Consider the following 21987-nt stretch of genomic DNA (forward strand, 5'->3'; position numbering starts at 1 on the left):
ACATTCCCAACTCTACTATATTAGATGAAACCCAGCAGGATCCTTTAGACAGCACTGTTCAAAGAAACCAAATAAAATGGCTCGGTCACCCAACTTAGACATCCACCCTCTGTACCCTTTGGTGCTCTGGTCCTCTGCGCCCCTACAGATGAAAAAAAAAGGAGGCAGACCCCGAACTCCATATTGGAAATACATCAGCAATATTTTCCCCGTTTTCCCCAACTCTCTGCATCAGAGATCCGTCAATTAGCATATGACAGAGAAGCCTAGTTTTCCTTCACGTCATAACACCCTCCAAGTCCTATCTTAGTGTACACAGACTATTTATTTGTTTTGATTGGTTTCCCTATTTATAATTGTAAATTTATAAATAAATGATGATGATGATGGTAAATTTTTCATAATTTATTGTTACCTTTCTCAGAAATCGAACTATATATAGATGTACTAGTGTTAAGTGAAATATGGATCAAACGACTTGAAACTGATCGATATTCTCTCTCTTTCGTTAATTACCATACGTTATGATTGTCGTGATTATAATCATTCAGGCGGATTAATTCTGTACGCTAGGAAAAATATTTTTACTTTTCATAAACTGGAATCAAATATGTCAAGTGTTGAAACTGTAATGATTTATGACACAGTAATGAATATACTCATATTTGCTATCAGTGCTAAAGAATGTCATACTAATGGGGGATATAAATTTAGAATTATATAAGAATGATTCACATGGGTTTCTTGTATACATTGATGGCAATCAATACAAGAGAATCTAACAACTCAGTAAGTTGTGTTGATCACATATTCATAAGAAACAAAAATGGCCTATGAGGTATCCTCTGCAATCAATTTTAGCAAAATAACAGTCTATACTGTTGAATCTATCATTAATTAACAGTGTTGAAATGAGCTGTGCAGGTAGTCATGAAAAATTCTAAATTGGCACCAATTATAATAAATTTGAGAATTAAATAACAATTACCAACTGCCTCAAAATGATCTATTAGATTCAAATCAGTTATGTGAGGAATTTATCAAAATGATTAAATATGCAGATAACAAATCCTAATATCACAAAAGAGTTACTACAAAAAAGGATGTTCACACAGGCTAGATAACAGATGAACTCAAAAATACGATAAGGGAGAAAGAAAAACTACATTATATGCATAGGAAGAATCCCTACAATTTAATTTTGAACATGACTATAAAAATTTCGCTAAACACTTAAAGGCAAAATGTCATACTACTGCTTCTTATAAAGCACGCAAAATTTCGAATATTATCTCTTAACGAAGTTTTTTCTTTGTGTGAATGATAAAAGTGAAGAATGGAGGTTGGCTAGCATGATAATATAAACACGCGAATTCCCAGAGGACAATGACGTCATCATTGTACTTAACGAAATGAACAACCACTTTACAAAACTATGGTAGTTGTGATTTTGATCCTACAGAGAGGATAAATTACATGAGTCACCTTCCTTCCGTGAATTAAGAATCCCATGTAACTACAGGAAAACCTCGATTAACGTGAATTCGATATGCGCGATAATTAGTTAGCGCGATTGAGTGAAATGATACCATTTCCCGCCTTTACACGAGTGATTAATCAATTAACGCGATTTTTTTAGGTTATGCGAAATTTTACGTTACGCGAAATTTTTTGTCGTCAATTTGCAGCGAGCGGAAAAACTGGAAGTCATTAATAGACATGAAAGTGGCGCTAGTAATACAATGATTGTGTGAGATCTGGGATACAGCGAGTCTACAGTTTGTAATATATTAAATAAAAGCAAAGAATACAGAGAACAAGGAAAAGGTGCTACTGCTTCTTTCAGCATGCAGATTACCCGAAATAGAAGACATTTAATGATCGAGAGGGAACGTTTTCTGTCACTCTGGATTGAGGATTGACCAAAAAAGAATACCTCTTGGTACAACGAATATTCTGGAAAAAGTTCTAAATAATTTTACCTCATTGAAAAAGACCAAATTTCAAGAGGAATGTAAAAGCTTTACTGCGAGTTTAGGATGGTTTTAAAAATCGAAATGGATTGCATAACGTAAGAATAACTGGGGAATCTGCTGGTGCTGATAAGATTCTGAGGCCAAGTTTCATGAAGAATTGCAAAGGATAATTCAGGAGGATGATAATGACGATCGGCAAATGTTCAATGTCAATGAAATCGGTCTCTTTTGGAAGCGTATGCCAACAAAAACTTTCTTAGCTAAAACTGAAACATCTCAACCAGGATACAAAGTATCTAAAGATCGTGTTACGCTTTTTTTATTAGGAGGCAATGCAGAAGGCCATTTTAAACTCAAGCCTATCTTAGTTTATCGTGCGCGAAATCCAAGATCTAACATTACTGAAGAAATCAGCACAAATGGAAAAGAACTTGGATTTAATGAACTGGAAAATGACGATGTGAGGAACTTGCTCGATTCTTATTCAGAACAGTTAAGTGAGAATGATCTCCTTCAACTAGAAGACCAGCGTGTATATGAAGAAGAGGATAAGGAGTACGAAAAAGAAGAGAATATTACGACTAAGAAGCTAACTGCAAAAGAGCTTGAGCTAGTTTTCAATCACATTAAGCATGCTAAGGAAATTTTGTTTGATGCTGATCCTGATTAGGAACGAAGCTTCGAAGTCCGCCGAAAATTTAAAAAAGCGATCGCCAGCAATCACAAATGGCATGAAAAGATGAAAACGTCGAGCACGATTCAAACATCTTTACTTAATTTTTTGTAATAAAAGTAGCTCAATCAAATGTTTAGACATTAAATAAAAATGTAAGCAATTGATTTTTATTAACTTTGATTATTTGTCCTCTAATATAGCTTATACTATAGTTTTTTTCCGAATTTACGCTAACTGCAGGATGAATTATAATTATTCCCATTGTTAAGTTTATTCGCTTAACGCGATTTCGCTAAGCGCGTATTAATTCACCCTAAATGAAGATGAGGTAAATAGTATAGCAATCGGATTTTTTAAAAAAAGGAAAAAAAAAGGGATTTGACCATATAAATGTCGAAAAATTAAATATTATCATTAAACATAAGCTAAAGTTCTTTACATATATTATTAATAAATCTTTTGAACACGGGAAATTTAGAGAAACAAATAAAGGTTGTTTCAGTTCGTCCGCTATTTAAAAGAGGAATGAAATAAAAAATTATAGACCATTATCAATATTATCTACAATATATTATCAAAGGTTATTAAATCCTAATAAGAACGATTAAATAGCTATTTAAATACCATATCCTTTTACGCATCTAATCAATAGATGCGTAAAAGGATGATTAGATCCGGATTCAATACCGAATATATCTAAGGCGTTCGACATTGTTCATCATGACTTACTACTACTAAAAATGTCTAGATACTGCATCAAAATGGTTCAAATCCTATCTGAATAATAGAAAACAATATACCAGCTACAGCCCATCCAACAGAGCAACAAAAATAATAAAATACCGAATCCCGCAAGATTCGGTGCTAGAACCGATCCTATTTTTAATATATGTTAATGATATGTGTAAATACAAACTTTATGGCAAAATGATATCGTTCGTTGATGTTAATGTTGACGTTGATGTTGATGTATATTAATGAAACGGCATTAATATACACCGAAACGACCCTTGAGAATCTAGAAAATCGTATTATCCATGACATGTTGAAACTAAGTAAGTTGTTTAGCAATAATCGTCTTAAAATTAATACCGTTAAAACCAGATATGTACTTCACGTTAACAGAGCTAGACCACAATATAACTATAAAATGGCATGAAACGAAATGTAGTGATATCCAAAATTGTAACTGTAGCTTACTCAAAAAAAAAATAATAATAAATAAATAAATAAAAAAATAATAATTCAAGTATTTGGACCTCCATATCGATATCAATCTGAAATGGAACTCCCACATCACATGTTTAACAAAACGTTGAGGTTCGTAATTAATAGAATATATTATATTAAAAAAATTGTAATCGCAGCATTCTTAAGATACTAATACTATTCTTGGGTAAATTTCTGACTGGAATAGGGTACCACCCGTTGGGATGGAGATTACTACAATAATCTGCTTTCTTTGATACGAATACAAAATAGAATAATTAGAGCTATAGCCATTGCTGACTTCGCATATTCAACCAACGACCCGTTTGTTATTGACAATATTTTGCTATTACAGATATTCTATGTTTATTGTTGTACATTATATGTAAAAAATAACGTTGACGTTTTTCGGTATATAATGCAGACTATAGTTTACGCCGTGGTAGGAATTGCTGGTAGTATCCAAGGCAAACAAAGAATTTTTTTCATAAATCCTTTGAATACCACAAGCAGCTACAATAAACTCCCAAATGAAATAAAATCGATAACCTCAGAATATGCTTTCAGAAGAATATTAAGAGACTACCTCATGACACTAAATAATGTTGATCTTTATTTTAAGCGTATGTTATAAGAGATCACTATAACTCATATATTAGGTCCCATTATGATTCTAATGTATTATGACAAGTATAAATACCGTGTAATGTGAGCGAGTCCTCACGGATACAGTCACTGGATTTTGCAGTGACTGTATCGGGCACATTTAATTTTTCTAGTAACCAGTATAGCTACAGCCCTTAGTTATATAAACTGTACAGTTACTTATATTTTCTTTTCATGTTTTATCATCATATCGTATCACTATTTGTATGACGTAATAATTTGTGTCACTTCTTCAACTTTTTTTTTTTTTTGGTTCATTGGATAATATGATTCATCACATACTAGTGAGAGGATTAAACAAAATAAACCAGCATTATTGTGTTTGCAAGAACTAAATAACCGATGTTCAAAAAGGCAATCTTTTCAAAGCATGAAACGAAGCTTTTATCTCAACGTAAGACAGCATTTATCGGAGTCAATCAGAAATGGTAGCATCAAGGGAATAGCCGTGATAGGAGGGAATTTTGTGACCGCTAACACGTAATTGCGGACAAAGGCGAATGTCAAACAGACACTGTCAGAATTGATCGATCGTGTTCAATAATGGCATTGATTCCGCTTCTAAGCTGTGGTCCATCAGAAGTCTTAGGAGACATCTGTTCGGGTTTAGGATTGCTTTCTTCCGAACACATTTATTGAAAACCAGTGCCAGACACTCTCCGCTCCACCTGACTGATTCCCATTGAGCAATCAGACAACATTCTGGTATCTAAAAATCGGTCGGTAATCTTTAGATAGGATTTTTCTTTCAATGATATCAGAAACGAATTATCAGAAATGGACAGCAGGCATCTCACTTTACTGCCACTCGACCCATCCAACAGTGAGCGGAGGAGATGACTTTCCCTATAGTTTCGTAGAACTTGTATACAATTTCATTTATAAAAAGATTTCAGCCCTATCCTCTTAGTTGATATTAAATAACTATTTATTCTTCTCCCTCATATACAAAGATGTTTTTTTTAAATAAAGGAAATGTTTATGTAAATTTCAGATAGATTCATTTAGATTTTTATGACTTCAAATAAAAAAAAAATCAATAAACATATGCCTATTCGATAAATATTTACAAAATGTGACGTTTCCTAAAACAAATTCTAGATAGCGATAGACTTTACTTTCTACTTATTCGGTAGAAACGTTACTTGAAGAATTTGACTCGTTATTATACAAAAAAAATAAAAAGAAAAATACTGTTCTAAAATGTCACGCATGCAAATATAGCAACGAGTGGTTTTATTAATTATGTATCCCGTAATTAGTTGATTCCGTATAATAATACAAATCTTCTGTTAAACAAATTAATTATTACTTTATTTTATTCTTTGTTTTTATGTTATCAGGTTGCAGATCTATTTCAAAGATATTTTCATTACCACGCGTCATGTTCAAAGCTTAAACTTATACCATTACCCATGATTCAACTCAAATTCAGAATTCTTGCTAGCCGCCCTCTAGCGGCAATTTCTGTTATCACAGCCAAATTAATAATAACTGGTAATCTGAAATAGGAAAACTCAGTAAGATTAATGTGAAAATGAAATTGTCTGCAATCTAAGAAACATAACTAAGATTGAAATAAAAAAAAATTATAAGATTGAAATGAAAGAATGAAAAGCTAAGATTGAAATGAAAAAAACAATGTAACTTTTTTTTTTAATAGTGACCGAAATGAGATATTTTATTGCAAAATACTCTCCACACAGCGATTTTATGGGATGGTATGACGTCTATGATATATTAATTTCTGTCCCTTGGCCGTTAATATTGAATTATGTCTTCCCAAGTGTATGAAGCTTTCCCGACCGCTGACTTCTGTTGTCCATCTCCCAGGACGGTAGCATGTCATCAACATTCCTGCCACGGCAGATATTGATTTACTGCACACAAAGGTTAGTACTCCGAATGGGCAGATAGCTGTGAGATAATCATCTTTTATTCTCCTTCGGCTTCCTTTTAATGAGTTTTATCTGGAACAAGTAAGATTGGCAGAAGTTTCCCCTTCCTTCACATTGCATTAGCATAATGAAAGTCCTTTTCTCGGAGATATACCACTGCATCGAAGGAAATTGGGTAAATGCGATTTAAAAGAAGGGTCTGAAGGCCCCTTTGAATAATGTTTTCCCTCTATTGAAAAGAAAGGACCGTAGAAGGATCGTTCTGGTCAAAGGGTTATAGTGATTGGAATAACCATATCTTATTATTTTAAATTAGTATGCAATTAAAGATTAATATGATCTCGAGTGAATTTTTCTTAAGTTCCAACCGGTATTCAGGTTTTAAAAAATAGGCAAATTAAGTATTTTCCTCTAAGTAACTTACCTAAAGATATTAGCAGCTGCGAAGAGTCCTTCGGCAATTAAAATTGGGTCCCAAGTATCCCACTTCTCGCGTGGAAGGAATGCTGTTCCGGTGTTCAATGCTATTTCTTTCTGGACCTGCTTGGATAGAAGATTGACGATAACTATCGTGATAATAGAATGCTTTTCACAACTTTCAGTTATGTTTAATACCAACTATGTATACATTTCTCAGGTTGCTGATACTAACCGAATCTAAAAGTTTCACTTTAATTTTAATTCGGACTTAAAGAATAAATTTGAGCCATTATTATTATGACGAGTGGTAAAGTGGTCTTAAACCACTTTGTGTGTGTGTGTGTGTGTGTGTGTGTGTGTGTGTGTGTGTGTGTGTGTGTGTGTGTGTGTGTGTGTGTGTGTGTGTGTGTGTGTGTGTGTGTGTGTGTGTGTGTGCGTGCGTGCGTGCGTGTACATACAGTATTGTATATATACACAGTAGGAATATATTATTATCTGTGCCATTAATACCATAACATATAGCACTAGTGTCAACAAAGTTATATATAACTTTGTTGACGGTAGCATTTCTACAACTATTAAAATAATAAATTTCATTATCAAAGCATTCTTTTTAGGATATGCAAAATATTATGATATGCAAAATATATGATGAATTCATGGATATTTTGCATATCCAAGGATTCATCATGAAATGGTACTACAATCCACACAAGTCACCATCTCCAGTAACTAATCTTCCATTGGCACGATCCTCAATATAACCATTATGTGGATGGTTATATCGGTGGATATAACCATCCACCACGAACCAATAGTATTTTTTTTTTTTTTGTAAATTGCGTGTGCTCTCTTGGCAGATTTGTCTGCATGCGGGATGAAACACCCGAGTTTTGAGAGAAAAATTCTTGCTACCTCCGTATGAGATCGGCTAACTGACCTTCGATTGAAAGGTAATTTTCGCTAATCTGCTAATAATATTTGGACAGGTTTATGGGAAAAAATAATTTCGTCTTGATATATAAAATTTACCTGTGTTTCCTAAACGAAATGCAAGCAACAATTTCTTAAACTAAACTGTACTTAGATTTAAGTAACGTCTGTGGAATTCTGCAGAGAGAAAAAAACTCCCCCCCCCCCTTTTCGATCTTATAAGGCGATATATGGATTCTCGCAAGAATAGGAGAGAAATCCTGTTATTTTTGTATTAAAGATTGCAAAGCTTAACAGCTATCGTATCTTTGACTTGCTTACTTTCCCTCAATATAGTGAGTTATCCGGTTTCATTGAGAGATGGCAGGGTTTTTCCGGAAACTCGGGTTTTTTATCCCGTAAAACAGGCAAACCAGACATTAGAAGATACGCAATTAACTGACATAAGCCCCATATCCTGAATTGCTTCGGCTGCAAATTAGATGGGTAGTAAATAGGTAGATAAAACTAAAAATAAACTTTTTTGTTTATAAAGTTTTTTTGCGAAGAAATAAATGAAACATTTTTTAGACTTTTTAAATTTGTTCATGGAAAAATACTCTTTTTGAGAGGTATATAAAATTGCTCAAGCAGAATATCCGTTTTTTTTTTTTTTCAAAATGGTTTGGTATAATTTATAAGAAACTTAAAAATAATTACCATAACCTAATAAACTAGAAATCCAAAAATGAATAAATCCAGCTTCTTCTCCTCCTTGTATGCCCAGTTCATCACTTTTGTAAGTGGTGACTATCAACTGAAGACGTTTAGCCTCTAAATCCTCAAGATGGGTAACAATTGTGCTTTGTTTATTGCAGTTCTTTGTTAGCAGATCAGTCCTGCGGAGACTGTGGCTAATTCAAGTGGTAAGTGCACTCTGACCAAAGTTTTGAAGTTACTTCAAGACAACGCAAATTATAGTAAGGATGAGCTTAGCCTAATGATGCCTTCCTTCCCATTTATTAAACAAGACTTGCAATTTGTTTGAAGCGAACTTTTATAAGTTGGTAAATTAATTACTTCACTGAAGTACGTGGTTGATCTCATTTATCATTTATTCTTTGGGTAGACCTAAATAAATTTCTCGCTGGTACTTGAATCATTTCGGGATTTATATATGTATATATATATATATATTTTTTTTTTTTTTTCGAGGGAGTTGGTCCCCATACTAAATTATTTTATTGGCCAACTCGTAATTAATTGGCTTGGTTGATGGCATTGGCTTTGGCTCTGCAAATTATGGACCAAGCCTTCAACATCAATGGACAAAAATAAAATTGCACAAAATATAAAATGGATCTCATTTCCTCGAGCCCATTAGAATTTCTTTTGGCAACAGGCAATCGTATTAATCCGGGTAACTAGATCCAAAATCCCAGTTAGATCTTGGAAAGCTGAACTGCAAAACCCCAACAACTTGGTTAACCAAAGTAACAGAACTAAAACGACCCAGACGGATAATTTTTGGATCGTGTGAATCGAAAAAGAAACTCTTCAGTTAAAAATGGAGATAAAATTTATTGTACAGTTAATGACAAAGAAAGAAACGATGGCGCTTCTTTTTTTTAATTAGCAAAACAGTTGATGGAGGCATTTGATGATACATCGATCGAGTTAATGATTCACATGTGACGTTATTATGACGCCATATGGTTTTCCGTACCTCATTGGATTTTGGGAGTGAAGCCTTCAGCTAGTAGAAATAATAGAGTCGGAGATGCCCTTTTCCACAAAAAGTCATTAGAACAATCACAAAACTCCATGCTTCTGGTGGGATTCGAACCCTCAACTGGAGAGCGAATACGCTAACACACTTCACTAACCCAGCCGGCCATCAGTTGAGTATCAACTCTTATCCAAATTTCCAAATGTACTTTACTTTAGCAAGTATTAACCAATTTCAAAAAGTACATTCTCCAGATGATCTAAGTTTATGTCTCACCAAGAAACTATAATTTCAAAATAGATTTTGGAGACGTTCTTACAGACGTCTCCAAAATTGTTTTTGTCATCGTGTATCATAGGTGTGTAACAAAGGGAACAACTTTAATAAAATCAAAATGAGAACATTAATATAAAAAAACCGGTTTACAAAATCAGACGAAAGTTAAGAGGATTTTTTTTTGTGGCACAAAATATGGACGATGAATAAGACTTAATAGAATTCTTCGAGAAAGAATATGTCAACATAATAACTTTAAAATAATAAGAAAGCAGACATTAAAAGTCCACATGGGAGGAAAAGGGGGAGGAAGGCAGAATGTTTAATTATTAGCACGTACGGCATTTGAAGTGACCAGTATATGATAAGACTTTAAATAAACTGAAAAAAAAAACAGAAATAAATAAATAAAAGTGATTATTGAAAAAATTAAAACAAGACACATTTTTGAGGAAACATAATAGCTTATGAAAAAACATAAAGAAACGAAACAAAACAGGAGTTGCAAAATAAAATGGAATATACCGAACTTCGAAAAAACTCTTTCAGAAGAGAGAGAAAGTGACAGAAAAAAATAATTCGAGTAGTTTGCACGTAGCCAAAGAGCATTTTAGTAAAGTGATACCTACAATGAACATTTTGTGACAAAATTGGTCATTTATAAAAATGTTTCGGCTATGTTGCAGTTATTGTTATTGTTGGAGATAGTTTCTGGAGGATCTAATCCAAATTTCTCACACATCGAAAGTAGTGCGCTTGCGCAGAAAAAAAAAAGGTTTGACAATTTGTCATAAGGGATTTTTTAAATACCAGAATTCCATTTTTTTTTTTTTTTTTATCTCGGATAGGGTACAGAGATCCCGATAAGAATAAATGTGAATCACTCGGCACTTGAAGACTGAGAACAAAATTCAGCGCCACCTATATATTTTTTTTCAATATATTTACCGAATGTTTTTGAGTTCAAAGATGGACAGTCTGTTATGATTTCGTTCATCTATAGGCACTCGTTTGTGTTTCCATTGAGTGTTTTATACCCCCAGATATTTACATGCAATTACGTACATTGAACTCATACGATATGCGATTTCTGGAGATGAAATTATTTTCTTTTATAAAACCGATTAAAAACAAAGATGAAAAAACAATACATCTCTGAATGTTTTGATTACATTATTCGGTGTTTTTGTTCCTATCCTTATCATTTTTCACAAACTTAGATTAAAACTGAGAAATTATTCTACAAAGGCACATTACCGGGCTTCAGTAAGAAAAAAATATTTCAAGATTGTTTGGGAAATGTTTCTGAGACATGTGGAAATGTTACAGGTTTTCAACAGAAGACAGTAATTTAAACTTTTATACATTTCTGAGTCTCGAACTAGAGATTAAAAACCTGTTCGAGTTAGAGATAAAAATCACATAATCAAATTTAATTATCTGCATCATCAGCTTAGATGTAAATAATTTAAATCAGTTACACAGATTTAAATGTAGATAATCCTCAGTGAGGTAATGAAAATGAGAGGAGACCTTATCATTTATTGAGTCAAGAGCACTGTCTTTGCTTTGGATTTAACTTTCCTAACTTTGTCTAATTTCATCCCTGAAAATAATGCAATGGAAACCAAAAGTAAAATTCTGACTCGATAAATATTAGCAGAGTCCAAATAGCACATTTATTAAATTCCTTCAATCCGAAAGGAATCTGCTGCTGTTTGTATTCCAGATTGGTGCCCGACTAATTGATGCATAAAGGAAATGGCAATGGATAAAATACACTGTAAAACATAAACATCATTTAGCGTCGCCTTTTCTCTCTCTCTCTCTCTCTTTCTCACACACACACACACACACACACACACATGACAAGAATTGTTCCCCTTTAAAGGACGTTCGCCATATCGCTAGCTCCTTTAATGTAGACGAATCGTTTTTGTGAAAGAATGCAACAGGGGGTTCTGTTCTGATTGTGGACTTTTATCTCACTCTGGAGCGTCACAGAATGAATCACGCTGATAAAATGACTCACTTTTTTTTATCAGCTTGTTATAAGAAAGGGAAAAAAAATCATATTTCATTAAACGGATTTTTTGCTCATCCTGTAACAAAATTATGGCATACCATTAGTTGTGGTAAAACACCTTCCGTTTTTCATCCAAAAAAAAAAGAAAAAAAAAAACTCTTTTTCTCCCTCAAATCACACTTGGGAATCCATAAGTCGTAAATCTGTATTTCTTGTGACAGTTACTTCTGAGTGTGGACGAAGAAAGACTAAGTGGTATCAAGATATGTGGAGCCTGCTAAGTTGGAACAATACACTAGAGAGACATCTTTATCAAGCGAACTCTAAACGAGTTTCAAATGATAAAAAAAAAAAAGATGATGGTTTTTCCACTATGCCTTCCGTATTTAAGAGGTAGCTGAACTGTAGATTTTCTCCCAACTTAACAGTCACCGCAGGACAGGACAAATAATTTAAATAATTTAATTTTCCTTTTATTTTATAATTGAGCGCAACAAACAAAACATCAATAAAACTTTTTATCGTGTTGTTGTTGGTTTTTAAAGTCTAGCTAGAATGTCAAGTTTTCCCAGGAAAAGAACTCAACGAACAAATCCCAGTCACAGGAAATTCTTTTCCCCTTCTACATGAATTGGTGCAATTGCTCCTCCTTCCTTTTTACGCTTAGTCCAGAGAACAATGTCGTTTAAGATCTTAAGATATGGGTGTATAATAAAAATTCTCAAGGAAATCTATCGAAAAATATCTTTTAAAATGAATAAAATAAAGAAATTGGTGACCAGCATCTTGGAATCACTTACCTGAAAGTAAGCAACAACGCGCAGAGCAATTGTAGCTACATATAGAGAATTAGTAATAAAATCAATGATGTTCCACATATCTACAATGTACTCAATGAGACCAACCTCCCACAATTGCTTGATTTCACTCCATATGAGTCCTGAAATTGAAAGATAAAACAGTTTTAATGTTTGAAGAAATTGTAATGTAATGTAATGTAATGTAATGATTGTAATTTTAATACTGTTTATTATACCAATATTTTATTTTTATGAAACCTTACTTTCGAAAAATATGACATTTCTCTTTCGTAAGATATTTTTTTTTTTTTTTTTTTTATAAATAATAAATTTCTTAGAAAAAATATCAGGTGTTTTAGAAATTAACCTTTATTTTTACTTTTTTTTAAAAAAAATTAAATAATTTCTGTATTAATTTTTCTATATTTATTATTATATTAATTAATCTATATTAATTACTTCATTATTTAATGTATATCAATTATTATGAGGTATTTTATGTTAATTACTATTACTCACTTTAAATTTCATGACCTCTATTTCCAGTGTATGTTTAATTTCATTTAATGACCTCTATTAACAAAAACTGTTGGAAACTAATACATTGATGGTACGAGAAATACAGTATATATATAAGAACTAAATTAGTTACTCTGGTGCCTATTTTGATATACTTTATCTATTATAAATGATACTGTATACTATTTAATAACTTTATCTACTTACCCATCACCCAAGCTAGAATCATGCATTCCACAATACTAGGTGGCGCTCCACGTTTAGGTGTTACGTCACTGCTCATGTGCTTTCTCATTTCTTCTGATCCAAACCACACGCCTATCACAGTTTCAATTCGTTGTGAGGCAAGAATGAGGAGAACTAAAAAAAAAATAAAGGTCTGTGAACAATAAGGAAGATAACTTGTTAATTTTAATGAATATTGAGAGGAAAGTAAAAAGTAAAATAACAGAAAATAACATTATGTATATCGAAATGGACCGCATAGCTCAGGCAGTGACTACGATGTCCTTTGATTAAAAGGACCTGTCTTTCGCAAAATATTTATTTTTATGGTTTATGGTTAAACTACGCAATTATTCTATAGAATACCTTTGTATATCATGAATCACCAAGATAAAGCATGAAATAAAATTATAATTTAATACTCTAACTAAAATGATCAGTTATTCTATAGAATAATAATTACCGTATTCTTCCATATATAAGAGACAAACCTTACTTGACTTTTAACTTGGATTTTTTAAGTATTATCGTTTTTTTTTTTTTATTTTCGGACAATTTTCTGGGCTAGTGCTTAAAATATTGTTAATGCATTAACATACCCCGCCAACGAGTTGCAGACGTATGAATGCTTTCAGATTTCTGATTGGTTTATTCAGACTTAGCTGTTAATGAAGTCAATCCACAGGGTTAACAAAGGCTAGTGACTAGCAGAGCCTGTTCGCGGAGACAAGGTACAGGCAGTTTCGCCATGGCAACCGCAGGTTTCTCAACCAGTTACCCCCCGTGTATAAGACGACCCCCAATTTTTGGTCTAAAAATTTTAGAAAAAAGTATTGTTCTTATACACGGAAAAATATATTAGAACGCATATTTCATTTCATATTACATACAATTAATTTCGATATACTCTTTAATTTTTTAATATTTAATTTAAAAAAGTACACAAAATAAATTTAAATAAAACTTTTTTAACAAAGTATCAAAAGAATGTGGTAAATTATTATTATTTAAAAAAAATTCTGTTGTTATTTTATATCACATCATAAAATATCTCACTCGATAGAAATTGATATAATAAAGATTTTAATATAAGTTATCGCTTAATACAGGAAAATACAGGGAAAAAAGTCGTTTTTAGGACTTCCAGGGTAACGAATGGCAATGCTTTAGCCAATGAAGTTTTAACTGAGGCTCGGCTATTGCCGTTACCCAGCCATAACTAGAGCTTTTAGCTTAATAACACCCCATTCACACAGATTTTCTTCATTCAGATGACGGGATAAAGAGTCAAGGACTCAGTCCATCGCCCACTTCTTATAAGAACTAGGTTATCGCTTCTTGGCTTTTTGGCCGAGAAGTGATAACCTATATTTACGCGACAATCACTTTCCTATATATCGCTATAAACTATAGCGATAACCTATATTAAGTGATGACCACTTTCCCATCGCCGCAAACAAAAAACCGGCAATCTACAATAGTCTAAGAAACCTCCGAGACGTTGATAAACGTGTCGGAGGTTTATCAAGAAGAGAAATGCACATGGAGAAACAACACACTGAACTTCCTATATGCAACTAGAAGACAATGAAATTTTAAAATCACACACAAGATCCTCCCAGTGAATCAGCTGGTCTCCAAGTGGAACAAGTGGACAAATTCGTTTGTTCAACTCTCAAGGTTGTGTAACTGCTACTCACCAAATTACTAGATACGCAATGTAATGAGGGCCTTCGGATAATTTTTTTTTTCTAATGCGGCCCTCAGATTACCTAAGGTGGGATAGCCCTGATCTATATCATAAACAATTTCAATCATTTTTGAATGAAATTTATAATTTGTACTTTGTTAATCATCTTTAAGTTTTAAATTTTTTCCATTAAGTAGATTCTTGAATTTCTTCTGAAATATCTTTGGATAGTGTCTGATGCTTTTCATATTTACGTTTCGTGCAAAATTTTGAAATAATCCACTGAGTGCTTAAAACGGAGAAATCTTTCTCCAATTTAGTTTATCTTTAAAATTCAATATAAATGCTTCGCATAATACTTGATATTATTCCAATCTTCACTATTGCAACACAAGACCAATGATCAAGTCAGAATAGATTTAAACTTCTCAGATGATATAATAGATACAACGATTAAGCATCAGTTGAGATGGTTTGGTCACATTCAGAGAAAGGCCCTCATAGACTGCCATATTTAGCTCTGAATGAATATATAGGAGGTAAAAGACCTGCAGGCAGACCAAGAAGTACTTGAATAAAGTTGCTGAAAGAACATTCCCATCTGCCCAGCTATAGACTCATGGCCAGAGATCGTGATAAGTGGAGAACCTTTCTTCTTAGTGAACTCAATCCTTTATAGATGATGATGATGATGAATACCTGACATTGAGATATAATATCTCATTTCATACGTTCAACATTATTCCTCATGAGTCTGATGAGGCTCACATATAATATTCTAATTAACTTTATGTGTAAATTCCTCCAATACATGTTGTTCTTTTTGAAATAAGTCTCAATTTAAGGTAATCTTTAAATTGGCTAGTAATAGAAGATAACTCTGCTGAATAGACATGGTGCAAAAGTGACCAAGGACGAAGTTTTTGTGGAGTTGTTCGGTGATCATTTTGCTCAGATTTTTCATATCATGGTAATGATAGTATTCCAAGGAAACAGGAAGTTGAGGAATCAGTACTTCAATCCAGTTCTTTGAAGGTCAATGCGTTAGAAGTCTATGATTGCTTAAGGACTACATGGAATTTACCCGCTTGTTATGGAAGAATGCGCCAAGGAACTGACACTTTCGTTAACTCGGTTGTTTAAAGAGAGTCTGGTATCCTCAACAATCCCTAATGGGTGGAAAGAGGAGAAGACTGTTCCATTGCATAAAGGTGGAAACAAAACAGATGTTTCAGATTACAAACCAGTTTGTATTTCTGGAGTGGTTGTTAAGATCTTGGAGAGATTGATTAGGAATAGAATACAAGATGGGATGGACAAAGAAAACATTCTTTATAGAGGTCAGCATGGGGTTTGATAAAGGAAGGTCTTGTTTTACAAATTTCCTTACATTTTATAATAAGGTGACTACAGTTCTGGATAGGAGTGATTCATATACAGTAATACCTCTGGATTTTACAAAGGCATTTTGACAGGCATCAAATGTCCTGATACCATGGGACAGAGCCTGGCTCACTTCTTAGTTGGTCATAATTTCGTCTACTGTAGTTCAGCATATAATCTTTTCTGAATGGAATATTCATAAACTTAGCCAAGTCAATACAGCATGTCACCAATTCTCAGCAGCTGAAGCAGAACAATCATATTTTTAATTCAAACTCCCTCTGACACTATGATCAGATCTAACATTAGTTGACTTCAAGTTCCTTCTGTCACATGCTGTTTGAGGAAGTCGTCTCGCAACAGCTTCATAAATTGGTTCTCGTGAGATTCCACCGCTACCCAGTATGTGTTCGGATAATTAAAGTGACCCATGATGATTACTCGTTTTCCACTCATCATCTTTATTTGGTAATACATTTCTTAATCACTAACGACCGATCCACCAGGTCTGTAACATCTCACAATATATTTGACCTTGTTAGACTGCACTCCACCAGATTGTTTCGATCTCAATACTACATGGAAAAATGTTATCAGCATTACAATCATACCATTCTTCTCTAACTGAATCCAATTAGAGAAGAAATATTTCAAATAATCGAATATCATTAGCATCACATTCCCTCCTCTCTCATCTTGTCTACCCTTCCTAAAAATACTGCAAGAGTGTTCTCGTTCCCGACAGGTTAGGAACGACATGTATTGCGCGTGATTTTCTTTTAAATGCATTTTCTGAAATTTTGGCAGAAAATTTATGAAATAAGATAGCAATTAACAGCAAGGACAATGCAATATAAAAAACTACATATACAAGTTTATCTGACAGTGAGAATCTAAATGATTAACGTATGACAACAAACAATCTATTTTTTGATTAATTAAGTGAGCCACTCTGGAAGCAGTGCAATACCAGAGCAACTCGTGGCGAAGATAGAGCAAGCTCCTAGCTCTTCGCCGCTTTCCAAAAATCAGTTTAACATCTCAGGCCCCCAATGGGACCTGTATCAGATATTAAGCTGATAAGAACAGATACTACATTTCGATCTTAGCCATAATATAAGGCCGAGAAGCGATAACATGTATATTAAAATTTTTATTATATAAATATCTACTAAGTGAGATATTTTATGGTTTAATATAAAATAACATTGAAAAACATTTTAAAAGTAATTTTTAATTTTTGCTTTAAAACTCTTTAAAATATTTTATTATAAATTAATTTTATAAAAAGTTTAACAACATTTAAAAATTTTAAAAGTCTATTGAAAAAAATTATATATAATATGATCCATAAATATTCTCATGTATATGATTATATTAACCTAATCTATGCACTAAAAAGACGACTATGGGAACGAAGGCAATTCCTATACCCAAGGTTTATTCTCGTAAGCTTTGATAAAATTCGAAACTTTTACGTTTTTTGAATTCAATTGGCTATATAAAATGATGATGGATGTAAAATTCTTGTTGTAATGTATATTTAATTTCAAGTATAGTTCTTTATTCGCTGTGTATATTTGAAAATATAAAATCTGACACAATACTGTCAGTAGTATGGGAGCCACTTCTGACATGATCAAGATCAAGATAAGATAAGAAGGAATCGTGACGTGATTGGTTGTTCAGATGATGACGTCATTGTATGCCTGACGTCATGAGTTTGGAATATTTTTAAATTTTCTGAGGAACATATGTGTGAGTGACTTAACGTTGCTTGTTTTGTTCGCATATGGAATTGTGGGTGTTGGTCGCAGATAAGGATTGATGTCGTGATTGGTGGGTCACTTTAAACCAAACAGGGGAAGCGAGGTCAATGTCGTGGATGTGTGTTGTTATCAGATGAAGATTAGTGACGTCATTTGTTAGTTGTTAATAAGTGACGTTATATATATATATATATATATATCTTCCTAGAAGATATATTAGTGGATAAGGATTCGTGGCGTGATTGGTGGGACACTTTAAATCAAACAGGGATAGGTTGAATGGGGGAAGCGACGTCCGTGTCGTGGATGTGTGTTGTTATGAGTTGTAGATAAGTAAATGGTTTGCATATGGCATTATGGGTGATGGCTAGTGAAAAGATAGAGTTTGGAATGTTTGGAATTTCGCTGGGGCCCCCTTCTGTCAGGGACATCACGTGGTGTGTTTGGTTCGCGTAAAGAATTGTGGGTAATGTTTTCAAGATAAGGAATCGTGACGTTATGTGTTTGGAAATTTCTGGGGAAAATATGTCACTGTGATATCACATGGTGTTTTGGTTTGCCTACGGAATTGGGGGCGATGGTTTTGTGATAAGATATCCTGGAATTTTCTCAGAGTGACAAACATCTGTCATTGTAATCAAAATTTGTCTTTGGATCTCTATAGCTGGCAGTACTAATTTTCCAATACAGTTTGGGGAATTCATAGAATACAGTCTAGATAGCGGCAACGTTTAGGTTTTTCTGAATAATTTAATTATATGCTGGTGTCCCTCAAATACACTATTTTTTCCATAGCTCATTCATATTTTATTCTATGTTCATATTCTAATTCTAATTCATATTTTATTCATCCGAATATTTTCATTTGTCTAAATTAAGATCTTAAAGTTCAATAAATAAATAAATAAACAAATTGTGTCTAAATTCACTGTGATTTTAAAAGCGATCTTACTTAAATATGCATAACACATCAACGACGCCATTTGTTCATGTTTAAGTTTACACATTTATTTCATAGATATTATCTACAATGTTATCTTTCTGAATGTTACATAGAGAAATAGGAATTTTCACACATCACCACTGCATGTGGTGTTTTCCTTGTCGTAACATTTCTCTCATGAGACGTGCAATTGGCTGATTTTGATACTGCTTCCCATACGAGTATGTCAATTTCAACATATACTTATATTAGCAGCACTGCTATAAAAACAAGAATCTGCCACTTTTGCGATGGTTCTTGATTTTCATCTGGAAAGAAAAAAAACTTATTGTTAGTGTTGGAAAAATTAGCAGATTACTGTAATCCTAATACAGTAGTTATTATTATTATTATCTGAGACCTCCAGGGAGTCAAGGACTCATCGAGGGAGGCTGTAAATTACCCAACCTAGCTATCATATGCCTTCCCTTCTCTTACCCCCTTCCTTGACTGAGAAAAACATTTACTTCCATGGATGCCACCGTGTTCTCTCCCCGCCATCCATATAACGAAAAATTTCATCATTAATGCTACAACACCCATTCAAAAATTTATAAACTTCCATCGTATCACCCCTCTTTCTCCTGTTAACCAAAGTCTGCAATCCACATACTCGCAATCTGTCCTCATAATCTAAATCCCATAATCCGAATAAAATCTTTGTAACTCTTCTTTGCACCCTTTCCACAGCTTCTTTATCTCCTTGGAATCTGGGAGACCAAATCTGCGCACAGTAATCCAAGTGTGGTCTTATCAAAGCCTTATAAAGAGGCAAAATTACTTCCTTATCCTTACATGTCAAGGTTCACTTCAGCATAGAAATTCAAGCAAATTCAGCAGAAAACAACTCAGAGGATAATAGAAATTATCCTCTGAGTTGTATTTGTAACTTTTTCTATGTGACCTTTGAACTTTAAATTCTTATCCACCAATACACCAAGATCCCTTGCCTCTTCAGTTTTTGTAGCATAACCCCGCTAATATAATATGCCACTGGATCTCTAATCACGCCAAAGTGCATAACATTACACTTACTAACATTAAAATGACAGCCATTTTCGTTTGCCTAGATTTCCAGTCTATTCAAATCATTTTGTAATTGCTGAATATCAGTAGAATCCTTGATTGCCCTGTCTATCTTCGCATCATCAGAACACAATTGCAAATCTGATGATAGACCCTGCTTGAAGTCATTAATATATAGATTGAACAATAATGGCCCAAGGACTGAACCCTGAGGTATACCACTGGTTATCTTAAATCTGGCAGATTCACACACACTGTATACCACTTTTTGATATCTGTCTGTTAAACCATCCCCTGATCCAAGTCAATAGATTATGTTCCAATCTCATATTCACCAGTTTACGCAACAGCCTATCGTGTAGTATCCTATCAAATGCCTTAGAAAAATTCAACATTATCATAGTGTATCCATTTCCTTTATCCAACTCGGCCGTAACATTGTCATAAAATATGAGCAAATTGCTAAAATCATGACCTTCCTTTAGTAAACCCATGCTATTAGTTTTGGAAGTATCAAAGCTTTACAGAAACATACAAATTTGCCACATGAAACCGTGAAAAGTTGGTTAGCAACAGAGCCTACTTATGTGAGACATAAACCCATTAGAAGAAAGTTTAAATGCAATCAGATCAAAGTCCCGACACTTTTACACACTTTTCAATGTGATTTGGCAAATATGTCATCCCATACAAAAGAGAATGGGGACTTGTGTTTTCTTCTTTTATGCATTGATTATTTTTCCCGATTTGCGTGGGTTCGAACACTGAAGAAGAAATCAGCAGACGCTGTTGTTAATGCTTTATCGAGTCTATTTTTAAAGAAGTGCCATGTTACATACAGATCAAGGAAAAGAGTTTTGCAAGAAGAAAGTTCGTGCATTGTTTAAGAACCATAATATTAATTTCTACACGACAAGGAGCGAAATGAAAGCACCCATTGCAGTAAGATTTATCAGAACATTGAAAACAAAGATCTACAAATGGATGACGTATACTAAAAGTTATACGAAAGTTTTGCCAACCCTTGTGCATACTTATAACCTCACACCACACCACGATATCGGTATGGCTCCTTCGGAAGTTAACCTTCACAACGAGGATCGTGTTTGGAAATATTTGTACGGAACCCAAGAGGAGACTACCAAACCAAAATTTCATGTAGGTGATAGCGTAGTTTTAAGTGATGATACCAACAAATTTAGAAAAGGGTTTTGGGGTAACTGGACACGAGAACTGTTCACTATTGCTAAGGTTATTAATAGAAACCCTGTAGTATATAGAGTTCGCGGTCGGGACGGAGAGATAGTGGAGGGAACTTTCTATGAACCTCAACTGCAAAAGGCTGATATACCCAATGAACTTCCGGAAGACGTGTAACTAATCGAACAAGTATTTAAACAGCTCAAGCAGAAAGGAAAGCATCAGTATTTTGTTACGTGGCTCGGTTATCCCTCATCATATAATTCTTGGGTTCATAGCGAAGATGTTTTACTTAACCCTTCCCAGTAACGCCAGTATGAAAATGTTTCCTACAAACACGCAAACGAAATTTCAAGTGGAATTACCACACGAGATCAGACTTGAAGGTAAATGGGAAGTTGCTCTTGCAGGAATTCATCTTCCAGGAGGATTTAATAACATCGATTCCGGTTACGATGAGTTTCATATGATGGAGTTGGAGGAGGAGGAGTGAACACTATCGACAACAATAACATCACAGGAAATAACGTTTTCGAAAAGCCTAAAGAAAGATTTTACAAAGTGTACAAGATTCCCCATGGCAGTTATAATTCATCCTCTGAACT

General features: G+C 33.7%; 1 protein-coding gene and 1 non-coding gene across 2 annotated transcripts in view; both read right to left on the reverse strand.

Moving 5' to 3' along the window:
* The window catches only part of LOC150100193 (transient receptor potential-gamma protein-like), a 94674-nt gene that overhangs the window by 19752 nt on the left and 52935 nt on the right, over window positions 1–21987 (reverse strand). Inside the window, exons 5-7 of the mRNA XM_090402607.1 lie at window positions 13315–13467; window positions 12589–12728; window positions 6850–6965 (exon numbers count right to left, since the gene is read on the reverse strand). Of these exons, the coding sequence (XP_090258733.1) occupies window positions 6850–6965; window positions 12589–12728; window positions 13315–13467 (409 nt within the window). The remainder of the gene's footprint in view (window positions 1–6849; window positions 6966–12588; window positions 12729–13314; window positions 13468–21987) is intronic.
* Window positions 17343–17539, reverse strand: LOC150100194 (U2 spliceosomal RNA). The gene has a single exon (XR_016549320.1). It is a non-coding gene; the product is annotated as a U2 spliceosomal RNA (small nuclear RNA).

The sequence above is a fragment of the Typopeltis vanoorti genome, chromosome 13 (assembly GCF_054136105.1).
Source record: "Typopeltis vanoorti isolate ZY-2024b chromosome 13, IOZ_Tvanoo_1.0, whole genome shotgun sequence".
NCBI classification, from domain to species: Eukaryota; Metazoa; Arthropoda; class Arachnida; order Uropygi; family Thelyphonidae; genus Typopeltis; species Typopeltis vanoorti.